Source organism: Melanaphis sacchari, unplaced genomic scaffold, assembly GCF_002803265.2.
Source record: "Melanaphis sacchari strain LSU unplaced genomic scaffold, SCAv2.0 Contig48_pilon_pilon, whole genome shotgun sequence".
In the NCBI taxonomy this organism is placed as follows: Eukaryota; Metazoa; Arthropoda; class Insecta; order Hemiptera; family Aphididae; genus Melanaphis; species Melanaphis sacchari.
The window spans coordinates 170487-192051 of NW_020271327.1; the positions used below are offsets into that span (position 1 = coordinate 170487).

Below are 21565 nucleotides of genomic sequence, written 5' to 3' on the forward strand. Positions count from 1 at the left end.
ATTACGTGACGTATTAGTGTATAAAAATATATTAAAAAATACGAGTATACAAATAAATAGTTAACGTACGTAATTTGAAGCTTTGCATTTCATCGTGTAGATATTTCATATTCTGATTTAAACATCAAACTAAATCGACGTCCGGTTGTAGTAAACCTAAAATATAGTCATTACTTTGTTCAATACATAACTGTGTATTATTATAGTCAGTACATATAATATACAGCGTATGTGCAAACTATAGATACTTAATTCCAATATTAACTATTGAGTAGATGGGTGCATAAAATATTAACGATCAAAGAAAATTTATTACTATAGTTAATATTTTATATTTCTGTCACTCCTAGGACTCGTATAAATACGGGTAGAGTTCCTAGCATTTTACAGAGGATAAATGCTGCAGTTCTACACTCTCTATCTACTCAGAATTAGATTAATACTCGTCGAAATAAAAAATTCAGATATTGCTAGATTATCAAACATCAAAGTTAATTTTTTTTTTTAAGTTTTAAAAATATTCGTTCAGACTTAACTTGCTGTATATATCAATATATAAAACCATACTTAGATAATATTTATATAAAATGTGTATATTAAAGTAGTTGTTTTCATTAGATCAAAAAGAATTTTAAATATTTCACTCACAACTCATAATAACACGTAATATTGTTTTAAACGTTAATTTTCCCAGATGACTGAGGCCCAAATATTGAAAAATATCCTAGGTACGCCGGTAATTGTGTTCTGTTAACCTAAACAAATTTACTGTGTGCAAAATATTTATAATATTTTTAATTTATATATTTTTCAATTTATATCATCGAAAATAAACATATAAAACAATATTTCCATGTTTGTACGTTATATATTAGATATACACGGTAACTAGCAACAGCTACCTAGATATTAGAGTTAAGTCGATTCATTTTAATTCCTACGATTTTTAATATATTAATATTATTGTTATAGCATGAAATAATCAAAAATGTAATTCATATAAGTTATAACTTATAACCATTAGGTAAGTTACATAATACTAATAAATGATAATAGTGTAATGTAATTTTAAATTGTATTTTGTTGGTTACATTATCGAATTACATATTATGTATATAAAACTATTCAAGTTCATCAAAATATATACTACAGTTTTTTTTATTTATACAGGAATTTGACTAAGACATTATTATCACTAACAACGATGTTCTTCTGTCTGTTTAAGTTTCATGTATATTGATTTTCTTTAATATTCTGTATTTGAGGACTATTCAACTGACGTTTTATAAGGACTAAAAATAAAAGCCTGTTGCTATCGTTACGCCACGTGCTGACCATGTAATAAAATAGTTACCTATATAAGATCATTGATATCCCAATAATTTAAGTATTTAAGTATACATACGATAGTTAGGATGATAAAGTAAATATTTTTTTTTAGTTCATTAATGGGCAAATAAAATATAAAATACAAAAATATTTTACTGAATACTGACGATCTTTGTGTAGTTTTATGCATAGAGTTTTGCTGCTATAGATTATTTTTAGTAATTTAATTTAAACATTTGTAATTACTTCGATAATTTCAACAAGTTTAATGAATAACTTATGAAGAAATAAGAGTATATTTAATATGTTTGATATATTATGTGTCAATCATAAAATTGTCTATGGTTAATGAATTCTGTTTTTAATTAAAATGAAATAACTATATAATTTTTACTATTTGTTTGATTATAAAATTTAATTTAAATGAAAGTACCTAATTTAAATTCAACATTTAATATCACCGAATTAAAAATAATTGAAATATGATTAAAGTTATATAACTATGTACGATCTAGTATGCAAAAACAATTTAATGCTATGTATAATATAATACTATTGATTATTTAACATAAATTCAAATTCTCAAGTATAAAATAAAGCAGTTCGTGTTTACCCATCAACTGTGTATAATTTCTATACCTATTGATGTAATAATTTTTTGTTATTATAATATTTATAGTCTATATTATAAAACTTTAAATTTAAATGATTCAACGTTATTTTACTCTTACTCTATCCTTACGTGTGAATAGTTATAAATTTAGCTTATATTTTATAATGTACGTAATCCATCAAACTATATTTTTATATCAACATATCACTGATTTTATGCTACACAAATAAGGCAGGTATAGCTTGTAAGTTTATCGCCAAAACTTAAATATTTAAAAATAATCATGTATGATGTATCTTCGTATATCTTCTATAAGACTGTACATAATAAAATAATGTTAGTATGTGGACAGTTGTCATGGACGATCTTTAAAAAATACATAGAGGAGGGGTAGGAAGTTATAAGCCTTTAAAACTACCGACTAGATTTTGAAATGTCGAATACATTTATCAAGTATACTTATTGCTGAGTAAGAGAGTGGGAAGATATCACAACTACTTCGGCTCGTAACTAGCAGTTGACATTGGCTCATAAACTCGACGAAAATAAAATAAAATTATCCTTAAAGAAGAATGTAAATTAAACATAAAATTAAAGACTTATTAGTGGTAACGCAGGTTCCTAATGGACCCTTAAGTGCTGTTGATAATGATCATGAAATATCATATAAATTTATTGATAAAAACTCAGACTATTAATACTAAAAATATAATTGTATACCTACATAGATACAGTTTTTTCCACTTTAAGTGGTATTATAAATTATATTACGGTCTGATACGAAATATATTTGGTTATTTTTTTTCATGGGCACTCATCGAAAACGATTGTATTGAAAGGAAAAATAATTGTAAAAGTTGTGTTCAATGTAGGTATACTATTGTTGGGGGTTCTTCGGTATCGAATTTTGAAATGAAAAAAAGCTTAATGCAAAATCTCGGACATCATTTTATGAGACGGAACCGACAATACTGAATATTACTATAGGACATGGGCGATGGCAGGCGCCAAACTTATGTGTGCAGTGCACGCCCAAACGTCGCGCGGTAATAAGTAATAACGAACTTCCGTTTCGCCGGCCGGCCGACCGCATAATTATCGTATTTCGGTACCCCGTCACCGTACGGTAACTACACAACGGTCACGTGGCCACACTGCGGCTCCCAGGACGTGTATAGAATATTATAGAAGAGTAGGAATTTTATTGCACGAGAGGGTGGCGTAAAACTTACTGCCGCCACCCGGCCCCGACAGCACTCAGCACCACTGCCGCCGGACGAATCATCGACGCCGCCGCCGCCGCCGCCGCCACCACTACCACAATCCGCGCTCCGTATTCTTTCGGCAACGCTGTCGGCGCCAATACGTACATAACGTTCTCGATCCACTCGGCACTCATCGTTGTAACGCGGACTCAGTCAGTCGTTATTTCAACCGTCACTCACTTGCATACGAAATCCCGCTCGTACGCCGGTTACAAACAATCGACGATTTAGCGTTTCGTATCATTTTTTTTTCTGACAACGATATATCAACGAGGGTTTTCACTCGTACAAATTTTCGAAATTTTAAAAATCATCTACGACCAACGATAATAATATGGCTGAGGAAAATGCACCAGTAGCGGCAGCAGCAGCGGCCGTAAACGACCAGGCACAGGAGAAACCGGCCACCGAGACCGCTGTTGAACAGCCAAAAGCTGAGGGCAACGGCAAAGCTGCGGCAGCCGCCGTCGAGGAACCACCGAAGGCCGAGATGAGAGCCGTCGTGCTCACCGGATTCGGCGGCCTCAAGTCCGTCAAGATCCTGAAGAAACCCGAACCGACCATGGGCGAGGGTGAAGTCGTGATCAGGGTAAAGGCGTGGTGAGTTATCTTTTTTCAAAACTTTATAGTTTTACATTTTTTTTTTTACCCCTGTGAGTATCAGTCGTCCGATTTTTGTACTAACAATCCATCGCCGACGTAATGCCGATTCTAACATATGGTGGTGTGTAACGGTTTGGGCGCACTCCCTCTCTAGTTGGTGTGTAAAAATAGATCTCCGCGGACATAGTAATATTTTTTAATATTACCATTCATTGTGTGTTTTACCGCGATTGTTTTTGTTTGGTCGTCGAACACAAAATAAGAACAGAATAGTTGTTATTGGGTAGAAAATTGTGTAAGGGTGTTGCCGCCGCCCTGGGCGTTTTTCTTTCTTTTTTTTTGCTCCGAATAACGTTATTTAGCAACCTTCTCATAACCCTGTGGAATGATTATTAGTGTTCCAAATGCAACAACTTGTACGTAAGACGACGTTAACCTGTTGTTATCCCACGATTTATTTTTCATCGATCGCCGATGCCCCTGCATTCGTTGTCGAGCGGTTAGATAGATATAATATCACGTCAGCTCGTATCTACCGGCTACCTGTTAGTCGTAATCCCTCGCTAAGGTCTTAAGTCCACGAACGAGGACAAACGATTACCATAAATAATAATGTTCTGCGTTAGTTTTCGCACGAGTGTTACGAAGCGGCGGCGATTCGTCTTTTCGGCCATAAATCGTTACTCGCGGCGGCTACGGTAATAGGACCCCTCCCGAATCGGGATTGACGTACATAGGTAGCAGCTGTCCCGCCGTTCCCACCTGTTTATTTGTGTCCGAATCTCTTTTATACATTGTCGTTGCTATTATAATTATTAATATTCTCTTTTCTATTCGTCCGCCGTTCGTGTGTACACAAACACCGAACGGGGATTAAATGCGTACGTCTCGGGCGGGTTTTTTCTCCCCTTTTCACCGCGATAGTTCTCCACGGTAATCGGACCCGCAGTAGACTCGTCCATCGGGTGGAAACACTGGGGTTAGGTATTCCGTTGTTCGACAGTCATTGAGTCGACAACGTGTTGCGTTTCGTCGAGTTCGCGCATAACAATAGTTGTCGGACGGGCGGGATATTAGCGAGAAAACGAAACGAAACATATGGACGATCAAATATTGTTAAATTATTTTCAATTTCCACAATTAACAAATAACACTTGATTTATTTTTTCTATTACTACTAATACTTATTATTGATAACCATAACCATCAAGGTATTCAAAAATCTGTCATATTGTACATTCGATTTGTACGCTCAAACGCATAACAGCTCTTCAAACAGTAAAAAAATAGATATGTATATACCTATATCGTAGTATTCAATGATGACAGATTAATATCGAAAACATAAAAAAATAAATAATTGGTTGTTTGTGTTACCCGACCATCACGGAAATAGAAAATAACGGAATTTTCAGAATTGTTGCCTGTTGTTGCGGTGGTTCTACGAAAAAAATTAAAGTTATTATTACCACCGACTCGTTTGTAGGACGACGAAATGATGATCGAGTCATTTGAATATTATCTACGTATGTAAACTCGACCGAGTTTTTAACGGTCGGATTTTGTTCAATTACCAGAACGAACAAAATAAAATAATAATAGCTTAGTGAAAAGGGAATTGGATAACCTTGGCTGAGACGCGCACGCCACCGTCTGAACACTATCGAAAGACAAAAACTACAACTCAACAATGTATATAAATATATATTATATTATGTAATAATTTTAGAGCGTGTGTGTGCGCTTGTTCATGCGAAGGCGTATTTTACTACTTGTTCGTTCCCCCGAAAACCCGTTGAATGTGACTGACCTAACACTCGCGAAAACGTAACGTCCTCCACCCGCTTGTCCTTCATTTACCAACAGTCACTAACCCCCGACCCGGCTATGAATAAAGCAAGCAAATGTTTAAAATGCAATTCCCCGGGATATTCGTTTTTTAGTGATGTAAAATAGTATGTTCAATCGCATATTGTCTCGATGGTTTTTTTTTCTATTTCGACGTAGTGGAAATCTTACCCTCTCTCCTACCACTTTTGCTGCCATAGAATGCGATAGAGTAGCATTCCATTTTTCCTAACACCGTGCGTACCGGATACGGTTAGTATCTGTTTTGGCCTAGTAGGCGAAAACTTGGGTGGCTATCATTAATCGTAGTCGCGGTTCTTTTTTTATCGACGAGTATTGTTTGCTATAGGTACTTATGAATTACAATTTTATTCTCCTGTAGTTCTATCGTGGAGCTATAAAATCACCACGTAATAAATAAATAATTCTATTATGTGCGGATCAACCACGTGTTTTAAAAATAATAGAATAACGATAAAAAAAATAAATCAATAATAAATATTTATAAAAAAAACCGCCGGAGAAGAGAGAATCGTAAATTTTATGACGTTCGAAACGATCGTCGGGGTAAAACAGAAAAATAAATTATTCGCCAAGAGGTTTCGTTGTAAAATTAGACATTTATATTTACGTCATCGAGAGTCAAAATCTTTTTTGCCGAATGACGAAATAAATTCTTATAGTACCTATTCAAACAAAATCCGGTTTCTTTTGTATCGTAATAATTGGGATGTACTCGTAAACGAAATCGTTTTGGGACTTGCAACAAAATAATGTACGACTCGCATTTATTTGCAAACGGACGTTATGGGCGTGTATTGTATTTAGTATTATCATATTATACATGTATGTATGGGGCTTGGCTCGCGGTGGTGCCACAGTAGGGATGTTTTGACCAAACCTGGCAACGCCGCGTCCGCCGCTGACGACACGAACACATGTTGCGATCGGTTTCAACGGCGGCGACGGGTTCGACGGTTATACACTGCCTTTGTCGCCCGTCTTGGCTCGCACACATGCGCTCGTTATCATAATATCGCCAAGGGATCAACAAGTCTAGTGTTATATCGTACTTTATAACAGCAGACAACATTAGTGTGCAACGGTGGTTTACAAGTCGCCACCCTTTCGACGCGTTATTCCTCACATCTACTCCCTAACCACCGATACCACCTAAGTCTATAACCCGACGATTAGCTTTATGTCACCCTTTATTTCGCTCTGTCTTTTCAAAAAAAAAAACTTCTTGTTTCAACTGCTTTTCTCAAAACTCGTTATCATGTTGCCAGTCGTTCGCATTCTCGAAAAGTGAAGTGCTAAAGGAAATTATGTTTTTGTAGCAGATTTTAGTATGAATGGGTGTGTACGTAGTTTTGTGATCGATCGGTCGATGCGAAAAGGCTTCCACCTCGGTTCGCGATGAGTCATTCAGGCCGATCCCATTATTTTATATTACCTACGGAATTCGAAGACTAATGTGTAAAATGATTAATTTCAATAACAATACGTTTTATTATCCTACACTTAAAAGAATTATTTTATAGTATTTATTCCTACTTCTAGGAAAATTACTATATTGCCAATAAATAACATGCGATGGCGTACCACTATATGATAATAACTTAATAAATGAAATATGGATACAAATAATAATTGACATTTTGACAAAAATAATTGAAATATTGGAGTGTTGACGAAAATATTTATTTAGTGATTAATATTAGGTATATATCATCATTTTTACTATTTTATTGTTTTATTATATTTTTTCAACTAAATTATCAGTAAATAACCTATCCTCAAAAAATATACTAATTTTATAACTATTTTAACAGTTATTATTTTATACAGCACCGTAATAATTTAAATAGTATCAACAGATTTCGCCATATTTTTGCCTAACATGCATTGTTTAATGTATAGTCTAAAAATTCAAAACCTAACTCTATCGGAAAATAAAAATTATTCTCGATAAAATCCTAGATAGGGGTTGAAAAATACGAAATGTATAACAAAGGATTTATGGTATAAAAACTCGATTGGACAATACACTTATTGTAAAGAAACATTCCTTGCCGCAGGGGTGTGTTATTAGAAATCGTGAAGGAATTCCTCTTTTAAGTGAAATACCTAACATATTTTTCATTCACCAAATAAATTACTGTATAATATGTTGATTTTTATTTAATTCGTAGTTATACTAATGATATTTTTATACGATGGCGCGTTCATGTAGTTTTATTACGTACATCATTTGAAATTTACATTAGTCATCAATATTTCATCAATTTTTTGTATACCGACAAGTGTTTTTTGACTGTAAATTTAAAAACAAATATTTCCATTTTCCTCTTGAAACTGATAAACTTAATATAAAAGATTGGAGAACTCGCTCTGCTGTATATTAGATTCTGAGAGTATTTTATCATTGAGTAGGACAGTAATCAATTTAGAAATTTTAATTAATATTGTATGTAAAAAATGATCGAAAAAGGTGGATGGATCGGCATCTAGTTTAACAGATACCTAGTAATTAGTAAATATCTATTAATATATTTATATCATCGCAATATTGCTTAAGTATTTTCTTAATTCGTGAAAATTTACTAATTTTTACCAAAAAATGCATGGAGTTATTCATAAATATCGGAATACCGAAGAATGGTGTGAATAGATTGATGGTATGAACTATAAAATGATTGTTTAAAAATAGTGTAAATATTTTGAAAATTTCACTGTTAAAATAATGATGTTATATAAAAAAGTGAAAAATTTCATATTTCATTTAGTTAATATTTTTTGATTGCAACAAAACTAAAATTGTTTGAAGAAAGGAATAATCTTGACTAATTTAGACCACCTTAAATACTAATTTGATCAAATTTTTAACCAGAACTATCTCAGTGTTGATAATTTAAGCGATTTGTTTCGTCTAAAACGTGATGTGAGATTTTTAAAATAGATACACATAACTAAAAATGTATAAGTTTATTACGTTTCATTATATACCACTATCTAGTACCTACGCTACTAATCAACAAAATACTTACCTTAAAAATACTTGTTAGAGCCATCCGTTGTGATTTTCTATTACTGTTTATTAATTACAATAAATTATAATTCATTTAAAAAGTAAAAATAAGCAATAATTGCCTGATATCGGGCATTCCATTGATTTTTCAAGAATATTATAGTGGCATTAAAATTAAATTAAAAATAAATAATATAATATGTTTGATGTATTTATCATTATACAAATATAAATTTATAATCTAAAACTTTGAATTAATATTTAATGTTGGTGGTTAATGATTTTACATTTTTAATATATATTTATCAATAATAATAAGTGGTACAACAAAATATTTTAAATACAAATAAACTTTTATTTCAGAAAATAATATAGTTATGTTACCAATTGTAATATATATACTCAAATGTTTAAATTGTACATGACAAAAGACTATCGTTATTTTAATGATAGGTGATAAATGATTACTTATAAGTTATAGCTAAATAATAATAATAATAATTTCGACTTTTGACCGAGATAAATTTAATAAGGATTAAATATTTGATAGTGCTCGTTAACTCAACAACTGATGTGTCATCGTATTTTCGATAACACTAACAATATTATAAATAAATATATAATAGGTATGTCAATCGTTACGCTGGTACCCGCATATTTAAAATTTAGCTCCAGTAATAATTGTAAGATATTTATACAAATTTGTAACCTCCATATCAAAATTTTGTACATCCCCCACATTACTTGTAAAATTTATTTTTACGTTACGGGTGCCGAGGTCAGTGTCACGTACACTATCACTGTTCTTTTATGTTTAGTATTTTGGCTAATTGACTCAAAAACAATGCCAGTAATTATTATTATTACTCTTGTAATTTATTTTTACGGTTTTTTTTTTTACTTAGATTCGGTAATGTCTTTTACATTATTTTATTTCTAATACCATCAAAGAAGATTATTAGATTAAAATTTCTACCGTTTCTAGTGCCTATTATTGCATAATGTTGTATCATATAATATTAATTGAAACGTTTAGTTGATTACAGTATGAAATACATATTTAATAATTTTCTCATGCTTATTTTTAGAGTTAAATGTCGACTATATATTGTATAATAATGATTATTATCAAACACTAAGTACAACTTAATATGCATATTGCATTTTCATTTTACTGCATGTCTACATACCTATGTAGCAATAACATTTCCATGCGTTTTATGTATACTGTCATTGCTATGAATTTTATTTTCAAATATTTCAAGTCGAAGACACCGATTCTAGGTGTTTTTATGATTAACGTTATATATCATAGAAAATAAATAAGTTTTTGATCCCATTACGAATTTCAATACCTATTTTTTTTTTATTTTCTGTACAATATAATATATTATAATGATTTAGGTTGATGATGCCGGGATTATCAACAGATGATTTATATTATGTCATGTCAACACGTGTATAAACACAAAGAATATTTTTTTTTCAATGCATAGTAATAATGCCTATATCATTTTAAGCTAATAAACAATATATATCGTTAACAGTGAAAAATAATAATAAAATGAGGTCGGATCCTTTGAACAACAATCAGAATTATTGTGGATAAAATAATAATAATTCAATAGACATCTATAAAATGTTGAATCATACTACCATACTACAAAGTAAAAATTAAAAGCAATAATATTTAAGTAGCTTTCGTGTTTCCAAACCCGCAACGAATGCACGCCGATATGTTTTGACCTTATCTGTTTGCCCAAGTGTCTAAATAATAAAGTCATTATTTTGTTATTATTTTTTCTTCAAGACATTCAGTGAATCGTGCATCAAATAGTGATATAAAATATATAGAACTGTGGTAGTGGGAGGAGGGTTGGAAAAGAAAAGTTTTTTCTGTTACGATTGTCGTAAATCGTCGACAAGGAGAAATCTGCATTCGTCGTACGCTGGCACAGTGGCACGATTTAGGAAGTAACTATACATTAAACGTACACAATCGTGTTTTATTAGATAAAAAAAAAGTGGGAATAAGTTGCATGGTCGACTGATTTTCTCTGTTTTCCAATTGCAGTTCATAATACTTGAGGTACCTCCGGAACAGTATATATTATTAATCTTACTTCCGATTTTCTCGAATAAACAAGTCGAGGTGGCTGCGACGTAAACGGGTGATCGAGAAACGCTATTATTTCGTGACCCACGTCAATAGGCGGAAGTAACGTTATATTATGAAAACGTCCTCGTCATAGCCAAAGATTTTAGTTAATCTTTTAAGAGTGTTTTCCGTTGTGTAGCATTGTATACAGGGACGCAAAATAGAAACCGTTATCAAAATGATTTACGGTCGCACGCCTAACACAACAAGAAATTTTATGGTACGCCGGCAGATAATAAGTGGCTCCGAAGAAACTCATTAAATTATTAAACACTATTGCGAGCAGTGGTTGTTATTACGCGTGGGTAGTCGTTGGGCAATAATATTAATAATCCGAAGGGATTAAAAATAAGACTGGTGTCGCGATTTTTTTATTTATCGTTACGACGACGGACCTCGTTTTAACGAATGAGTGTCGGCACCGCCTGCACGTATTCATATTAACCTTAACTTATTTTATTATTATAAAAAATTTTATGGGTTATGATATTATTACTATTATACATCACATACGTGCGTTATAATATGTATATACAACGCACCTAATAATAATAATAACGTATCGCCGTGCATAGTAGTAGTAATAGTATTATATAAATATTACAAAAACTACGTGGTCGTTACAAATAATACACCTATATAATAATATATAATGGGTAACGTGCAATGTCGTGGAGGCCCGACGGCTGGCGGCAACCGCGTTACGTGACTGTACAACACGTCTAGACACGTCGGCGTCACCGATAAATGCGGTTTTTCCTCCCTTTTGCACCCCCATGCGACCACCACCGTCACACAGACGCTCGTGAATACACACCGTGAACACTACATAGTACAATTCACGATGACTACTATACCTGCACTTACATACCGCCGGCCGACTACCACACCAAACATATTTATAATATATATATCTATAATACAACTGTGTACTATTCGCGACTGCCGCCACTTCTCCATCCCTCCAGGGGTTATTCCACCCGAATACGTTACAATATTATGTATAATATCACTTGTACTACGCGTTTAACTGCCGTCGGTCACGCGACGGACGCCGTCATCGTCGTCGCCACTGCACCCTCGTCGTCGTCGCGCTCCGTTTACATTTCGATGTAATTATTGCACTCGATCGTGTCTCGTAATAAAATAAAAATCGGGCCAACTCGGGCGCGCAACGGCCAATAATGGCAACGTTTTCGGTGTGCACCATATATTTATACATACCACCCCCTTGATTTGGCGCACTGACATGGCGGCAGCGGGCTGGAATGCTTTTAAAACCCGATTATACATTGTCGTTCTGAATCACCTCGTTTCCCGTGTATCGTGTAAATAGCGATATATGTATATACATATTATTATATATACTTATATAGGGCACCGCCCGCCCGTCGGTGTAGGCGACACAATAAATGGATTACATTTTTCAATTGTATAAATTGAAAAAAATACACAAAACCCATTTTTGTGTACAACGACGATGGCGACGTAATTTTTACGCGAAAATGAAAGTGTCGTATGTGTCGCATCGGCAATATATGTTTGAAATGACTCCTGTATTCGATTGTTATCGATATCAATGAATTTAATTGTAATATATACTTACTACACGTATATATACTATCTATACACAGCTGTAACTAGTAACTACCCTTCGCTTTTTGAATTTCTACTTTTTTATCGCGACAATCTCGTCTGTTTGAAAGGAGATAGATAATGATGATTATGTTATAATTTATTGTAAATGCTTGATAGTACTTAAGTAGATACTTACATAAATATCCTATTTTTATATCGACTAATCGGTAATAATATGTACATATATTGTACACAAAAAACAATTTCAGCATAGAGCTTATCAGGTTTTTCCGTGTCTTTCTTTATAACTATTTGTCCAATGTAGGTTATAAAAATAAGTATAATAATATAATAATTTTATCTGATGACGACAAAGCGATCATGGAGTTTGCAATTTTTCATTTATTACATTCTGTTAAAAGAAAATAGTTGTATAACAAAATTGCTTATGTAATGCATTTTTATTAATTATTCTGGTAATTTTTATTTTTTAGTGGTTTGAATTTCCAAGATTTAATGGCCCGACAAGGCGTGATCGAGTCTCTGCCTAAAGCTCCGTTCATATTGGGTTTCGAATGTTCCGGCATCATCGAGCAAGTCGGAGAAGGTGTTGAGAAGTTCAAGGTGAGAAATATCTTCTGTATACTTATGCATCATGATGCAAAAAACAACGACTACATATTATAACTACAGTGATATAAATTTGTGACCAACCAATCCACGTGTATGATGTATTATTATTATTGTGGTCATCGTTAGTATCAAGTTTTGAAACATAGACCGTAGGCGTATCAATTTTCCGGTCGCTCTAGATTTTTACTTCATAATATTATGTACGCGAATCTCCGGTGTCAAATTCTTTTAATAGACAAATGAATAATGAAACGAAAATAATATTCGCGTATCGTTGCCCACGCGAGTGTTTGACGGAGATTAGTAATGAATAATGATCTATCTTATGTACACACGAGTCACTTGATACCCGAGAAAAATGCATGTGTTCGTTTAACAGCTCGGCTTAATTTAAACTATTCCGTCCACCGAAGCGTCGGTTTGCATCCGGCACTCGTGTGTACATTGCGAACGTAATCTCTTTTGTATATAGTGGCGTATGTACATAGAATGTTGTTATGTATACACAGTACCCATACAGCCGCCTTGTCTGGTGTTAAAGACACGATTAAGTATTATAGATGTGAAGGAATGTATACTATTAACGATCGACAGGGATAGATTTCAATGTTCATCACATCACATTCATCTCGGTCTCCATCATCGCGGTTCAATAAAACGCGTTGTTTGACATTAACCTCGTATATCTGTGTATACACAGTCGTCGGAAGGGACAAGTTTCTAATCGTTCGTGCAAACCACGTGCGGTTAAAATAAGCGTAGAGGTGAAGGAGGTGCGGCATTCCGTGGCATCCTTACTCTTTATACTTACAATAGAATCGTCTGTGGTAAATTTTAGTATAATACAAATACAATTTTATCATCTAGACCGGAGTGGCGACAGAGTGACGGTTATTTTCTTAAGTGACGGGACGTATTATTACACTGTTCAATGTCACAGAAGGGTCCGGCGTGTACATAATATATATATACTGTAGCGGTGCGTGTGCCGTATATATAGATGATAATAATTAAACTATAACCCGCATAGAGAAGCTATACGGATTACTAACCTCGAGGTATGCAAACGTCGTCGTCCTCAATATGATTAAGTAAAAAAAAAATGTTAATAGACCGTTTCTTTTTTATAATAACGTTTGTTGGGGGGAAAGTAGTGAAGATGCGCCGTTTGCTGCCGTCGCTTATTTGTATACTTTAGCATCACAGAGACGTGGACACTCGGTGTGCGCTCTCACACGTGCGGGCCACAGACCCAAGAATGTGCTGCGATATCGTGTGAAACGTGAATAATGACGATAATTGATCCTCATTGAGTCTAATTATTTAATAATCGAATACTGTATTACACACACACACACACACACACACACACACACACACACACACCACACACCACACCACACACCTATTCAATGGTCCGGCATTTATAAGGAGTGATCATTATTCATCGTAGTGGTAAATGGATAAACGGCCAATTCGATCGAATTTTTAGTTCGCGTGTACGTTTACACCACGTCATGGTCGTCGTTATCATTCGTCGCCAATCGCTAATAATGTCAACATCACGATTGTACAGACAAATGTTAATTATGCACGCAATATTTCTTTTTTCGGCGGAGGTAAACCACAAAAAAAGGCCCAAATAACGTTGCATCGCAGCTGCGAGATGGTGTATCACCATTGCAGTCTTGGAAACCATTAAGTACATCAACACGTGATTATTTTTTTCTCCCTTATAATAAGTGACAACTCGAATGTGTTAAACCAGATGCAGATCGTTAACAAGACGAAGAGAAAGAGAAGTATATACGTGAACGTCTGGGTTTTTTTCGTCGGAGATACCGCCGAAAACAAACTTACATTTTTTTCAAAAAAAAATTAGTTTACATTTTGATTAAATAAATATGTTAAATTCAGTTACATTATGTAAACGACTGAATGATAAAAAAACTGGTATCTACATATTAAATATCAAGAGTTCTTTTTTTAAATAGATTATGGTGAAAACATAAAATATTCAAAATATTCATCAATATTCATCAATATTGTGTTTATTTTCAGCGAATGTTAAAATAATAGTTATTATTTTTATGAAATAATAAAACTAGGATATTGGTGTATAACAAAAACGTCGGATAAAAGCATTGTTTATACAATTTTATTTTCAAATTTAATAAAATTATATATTTTTTTGTCTTAATAGTTATTATAATTTTATATGGGCTCAATCTTTATGTAATAATTGTAATTATAGTATTATTTGATAATTGATATATGATACACATATTATCAAATTATTCAATTAATGTCTCTAACATTAATATGACCTATTGGCTATTTAATCAAACTATAATATCACAATAATATATCGATGTATTAATATTGCATATCATATTATGAGCTATAATACAATAGTGTCAAACTAACTCGTGTATATTGAGTTCTATGATAATTGGATCCGTAATAATCATACGTTTGGAAAATTAAAAAAGCTCCAAGGCAATACATCTTCAGTCCCCTATTATTATTAAATACTATTATTAGCCCCCAGTGCTCGTAAAAATACTTTTTTTTTATCGTTTTTGACCGGCAACCGGTTTGTTCGTCAGTTATTGTAGAAAAATGAAAAACAGACGTCGTTCTCCCACGTGCGAATCGATTACCATAATAAAAATAACAACGATGATATTATTATTATTATTATTGTTACGTATTTCATAGTATAGGTATACGATAGCGGACGAATAAAATATTATAACAGTTCGGAATATTTTTGAGACGAAATAAGTAAAATATTATCCATCACCCATAAAATATTAAATAAACAGCAGTAAACTATAATAAATTAAAGTTTAAAATTAATCTATTCAAATAATGGAATATATATTATGTTATAGTCGAACCAACACGAATTTTCTGCTTATCATTTTGTATTTTCATTATATAATAACATAATAACGATCCTGTGTATTTTATTTACAGGTCGGCGATCGCGTTGTGGCGCTGCCCGAGTGGCGCGCGTGGTCCGAGCTCGTATCCGTACCGGCCAAGAACGTGTTTGCCATACCGGATAACCTGAACTACGTGGACGCCGCGGCCTTGGCCACCAACTACATCGTTGCTTACGTGTTGCTGTTCGAGCTGGGCGCCGTCAAGCCCGGCAGCAGCCTGATACTGCACTCGGCTGGTGGCGGAGTGGTAAGTATATTATATTTTAATTATATGTTATTATACGTTAGGTGTATAGAGTGGTAATCGTGCCCGAGTGACTAAGTTAAGTCGAAGTTAGAATACTTAACTTGCAGCAGTTACAAGTTGCAACATGTTCAAGTTACTTATAAAGTTATACGAAACGATGTAATAACGTCTAGTTGTGAATACTATACCCCCCCCCCCAATTAGATCAGATAAAAATTACTTAGTCACCAACATAAATAACTTCTAACTTTTGATTAGTTAACGGTCCAGACTCGGAGACAATATTATAACATTTCAAACGCGCGCAAGTTACTGTTCGAATTTGTGATGAAGTGGGATTTCCTTTACACTCCACATTGTTTATGTGTGTTAGACCACTAAAATATTCTACTATTGTGTCTACCGTCTACCTATAATTTTTCCGTTAAGTTTGTTATTGATTTTGTACATTTTCTTCTTCTAATCAAAATTCCTGTTTAGTTCTTACATTATAATATTTTATTTGGATCAGGAGGTAAAATGGAGTTTATAAATGTATATATTATTATAAAGTAATAATTAAAAACATTCCAATATTATTAACTGTAAAATAAAACTTAACCGTCAATCGTATATATATATATATATATTAAATTTAAGTTTGGGGGCTTGGGAATTATTTGAGCGTGCTAATCCTCCATAAGCTACCTTTCATTGTTGGTTTTACCATCAATGTTGGATCATTCAAAATTGAAAACTAAACCATGGACAAACACGTTTTTAACTCGTAAATCCAAAATGCGCATACCATTGAAATAGACTTTGGATATGGTGATATAACACCGTCATTATTATAATGTATATGAATGTTGTTATATTTGTATAGTCTAGAGTACCTACTTATTATAAGAGCACGCTTGATTCGAAATGTCGCAAATGTCATACAAGAACAAGATACAATATTAATAATATTATACGTAATCAAACCGAGTAATGAATCAATTTAATTATTTCCCCGCCGCCAAAAGATAAGAAACTACATAGTCTACAGTTTACATGCATCTGTGAAAAAAATACCGACTGGCGTAGGAAAACGCGGCACGTGTTTACTTAGTGTGGCGGTGTTATAAATGTCAATTGTTTTTCACCACGATCAATCGATTATGGACGCTCTCTCTTCTGCGATTTTCTCCTAGTCGTTTTAATTGATATTACGCAACTGTACATTTTAGAGATTAGAAATCTCATGACTTCTGTTATGAAGTTTTAAATTATTAGGAATCGTTTATCACGATAACCTATGGTCAAAAGCTGATAAAATAATTAAAGCGAAGAATTTAAACGACATGTGAATATTATATTTTTATTAGGTTTGTCCGTCATATTTTATTATTGAATAATTTTTTTTGTTTTTGTGATAAATAGTGAAAATAGTAGAAAACCGATTATAAAATGTAAATCATAACTTAATAACATTTATGTGTAGTATGTACAAGTACCTATATAGCCAATGAAAACATCTGAACATACAACTTTCCTGTTTAGTATACCAATATCTGATATAAGTCGCGTTGTTATTTATAACGTCATTGGTCACGTGGGTTACTACTTACTATTGTACCCCATCAATATTAATCCTTAATAGTCAATTTTGATTAATTAATATTATTTTTAAATATATCATTATATTATAGAGAACTTCCAGAATGTGTTTATATAATTTTTAGCCCAAAATTATCATACTATTGTTCATAGTACAATATAATGTTATACAAATAATGCATATTAATAAATATCCAATTTTAATAATACTTTAATTTTAATCCTACTTGAACAAAATCATAATTACGATAAATTATTTGGCTTTTATTAATTTGTACTCTCTTGTTATACAACTTAAAAAAAAAAAGCCCTAATTAAAATAATCTAACATTATAAAAATGGTTTATTTTTACATATAAAATTAATAAAAAAAGTAATATCATAATTATTATTATTAAACAAATGTATTTATATATTTTAAAAATTATCATCCATTACATCACCACTAGAATCCATGCAAGTATTACATACCTTTAAGTAATGTTTTTCACATACCCAATGATTGCATTTATCACAGACATTTCTAAATCACTATTCACTACTAAAATCTAGATCATCTACGGTTTCTAAAATGTCGTGTTAATTGTCACTTGATTCTTTTCAACATTTTCCTCAAAATAATCATCTAGGTATTTCATAATCACTTATACCACCCACTTCATCATTATCTGATGATGAATCATTTATAGCATCTAGTAAGCTTAAAATACACTTTTATTCACGTTTATCCATGGTAAAATTAAAAAAAAAAAAACACTATCACAAAAATAATTATGGCATAGTCACGCGGGATTCACTTACACAAACGAGTTCAACTTTATACAACTTCATCCAGTAGATAAATAAATCGCAAATAGTGATAATCAATTTAAGTGGCAAGTATTATTAAAAGGTACCTAAAATTTGACTTATCAAAAACCAGTTGCAATAAAGATATGAAAAAATAATAACCGTGGGATACTGGGATACGGGATACAATAGTAACCCACAACGAATATAAAATTGTTATAAAACCCACAATATAAATATGATTTTAATAATATTCGTCACTTTACAATTTTAAGTGTTTACAAAGCTATTTTTGATAACTTTAATTATCATTCCTATTAATTGTTTAAAGACAGAATTATATTTTGTAGTCAGTTAGAGAGTTAAAATTTTAGTTCATTTAGGTACCTAATAATATTAAATTTATTAACGAGTTAAATATTTCAATTTTCAGTTTTTATTTGTCTTGTATTTTATTAAATTTAATAGTAAATTTAATTAAAAATATATAGAAAGTGAAACAATTAAACTCATACATTGTAATTTTAAATTGTTTCTAGTATGAAATTTTACGGCTGTAGTCATAAAAATAACAATGTCTTCTTGTATCAAATTAAATCAGTACTTACTAATATTTTAATGTTTAGTGATAAAAGATAACTTTTTATTACATTTATTAGAACATTTATTGTGTGCAGAGAACATTCTATAAATTACCTTAATCTAAATCATTAGACAAAAAAAGCAATTATTTTTTTTCAAGTAATTTAACAGCAATGAAAAAATAATACTTTTTATTTTTTTAGGGTCAAGCAGTTGCCCAACTCTGCAAAACAGTAGATGTCACAGTATTTGGTGTAGCATCAAAAACTAAACATGAAGCTTTAAAAGGAACCATTGATCATCTTTTGGAACGTGGAAGTGATTATGCTGCTGAAGTTAGAAAGTAATTTACTTATATAATTTAATAATTTAACTAAATTTATATTAAAATTTGTAATTGATTTATTAAGGGTTTCTCCAGAAGGAGTGGATCTCTTTTTGGATTGTGTTTGTGGCGAAGAATGTAGCCGTGGATACTCTCTTTTAAAACCTATGGGAAAATATATTTTGTTTGGTAATTATATATTTAATATTTTTTAATTAATTAAAACGTTTGGTTGTCAATAAATAATGTAAAAAATTTTTTAGGTTCATCCAACATTGTTACAGGAGAAACAAAAAGTTTCTTTAGTGCTGCTAAATCTGTAAGTTTTAAATACCCAATTAATAATAAAAATAAATAAATAATAATTATTTTTTATTTTTTTGAAGTGGTGGCAAGTGGATAAAATTTCTCCATTGAAATTGTTTGATGACAGTAAAACTCTTATGGGATTCAATTTAAGACGATTATTGTTCCACCAAAACCAATCTGAATATGTAGGAAACATATTTGACAAAGTTATTGGATTATGGAAGGATGGAAAAGTTAAACCAGTTATTGATTCCACTTGGGCTTTTGAAGATGTTAGTATTTATATTATAAAATTTAAAATTTAAGTGGCTATATAATAAAGTATATATTTCATTGGTATTTATAAATAATTGTAGGTTGGTGAGGCTATGCAAAAAATGCATGATAGAAAAAATATTGGAAAAATTGTCTTGGATCCAAGCTTGGAACCAAAACCAAAGCCAGCTACACCGGTTAAAGGAAAATCAAAGAATGCTGATAAAGAAAAGGAAAAGAAAGAAGAAGATTCTTCTGCTAATGGCACTACAACTCCTGAAGTTTCAAGTCCTACAAGTATGTTAATTTAATTTGTTATATGAATTACTATAATTAAACTCATTTAAAATGTATTAAATATAATAGATCAATTACAACTTTTACCATTTTAAATGTACTTAAGAAATAATATATTGCTATACTCAGTCCAGCAAGAATAATATGCAGTAGCTTGATAAAATTAGGTTTTTCTACATATATCTATGTGATACCTTGCCATAATGCAATTGGTCTCAATGAAAGAATGAGAGATGCTCAAAATTGGCATTTAAAAAGAGTATAGTCAATCATCAATCTGGATTTACATTACAAAAAATAAAAATTTTTATCTTGTTTTTATTTAGTTGAAATTCATAATTTACTTTAGTTAGGTGTTTGATTTAGTGATTCAATTATGACTGACTATTGTTAATAAAAAAAGTTTGAAGTAGATTCAAATATGTATATATTTATATTGGATAAATTAAGCATCTAACTTATTATGAAGTAAGTCTTTAAAGAAAACCTCAGTAACTTTTGTTAATCTATATTTCTCAAATTCATTACAAAATATACTCCAATTTTTCTTCAATCATCAATATTTAAGTATTATTACTGAATATAAGGTTTAAATCTAAAAAGACAATATTTTTTTCTTTAAATGTTATTAATCCATGACAATTCTAATATTCTATGTTTAATTGAAGTACTAAAGACTAAAGAGTACTAAATTGTTTACATTAACTAAACACTAATTAAACATGTTGTTAAAATGATTAATACATTTTGTAATTTGCAGCTAAAGAGAAGGAGAAAGAAAAGGAATCAAGTTGAATGCACAAGTGAAAACATTATTCTCAAAGATTACTACCTACTTATTTAATAATAATAATAATAAAAAAATAAACTTCTCGTTAGTGCTTTTTCCAGTCTTATATTATACTATATTATGAAATATCAATTTTAGCCTTTTTAGCAATATTTTAAATATTTGTTTCAATAATTTGAGTATTGACAAACCTTTATTTATACTTTGTCAAATAATATTATATAATACTATATTATTGTTTTGATTAATGATATAAATTGTTTTACCTAATCAACAATTTATTACACTAGGCTAATTAATTACTAGTAAACATGTACCAAATATTATGTATACTTCTATTTTAATTTTTATATAATTGTTTTGGTTCATTTTGCTCGTACA

At 31.5% G+C, this 21565-nt stretch overlaps 1 protein-coding gene across 1 annotated transcript; it reads left to right on the forward strand.

Moving 5' to 3' along the window:
- The first annotated feature begins 3260 nt into the window (after positions 1–3260).
- Positions 3261–21353, forward strand: LOC112598517 (synaptic vesicle membrane protein VAT-1 homolog-like). The gene is made up of 9 exons (XM_025345018.1): positions 3261–3807; positions 12920–13049; positions 16041–16256; positions 19412–19551; positions 19619–19722; positions 19797–19852; positions 19920–20114; positions 20199–20394; positions 21155–21353. The coding sequence occupies exons 1-9, from the start codon at positions 3542–3544 to the stop codon at positions 21187–21189; spliced, it is 1338 nt and encodes a 445-aa protein (XP_025200803.1). The 5' UTR covers positions 3261–3541; the 3' UTR covers positions 21190–21353.
- The last annotated feature ends 212 nt before the right edge of the window (positions 21354–21565 follow it).

Coding starts and splice junctions, on each gene's coding strand:
- LOC112598517 (XM_025345018.1), top strand. CDS start 3,542: ATGGCTGAGGAAAATGCACCAGTAGCGGCAGCAGCAGCGGCCGTAAAC. Junction 19,723..19,796: donor GGGAAAATATATTTTGTTTG/GTAATTATATAT, acceptor AAAATTTTTTAG/GTTCATCCAACATTGTTACA. Junction 20,115..20,198: donor CCACTTGGGCTTTTGAAGAT/GTTAGTATTTAT, acceptor AAATAATTGTAG/GTTGGTGAGGCTATGCAAAA.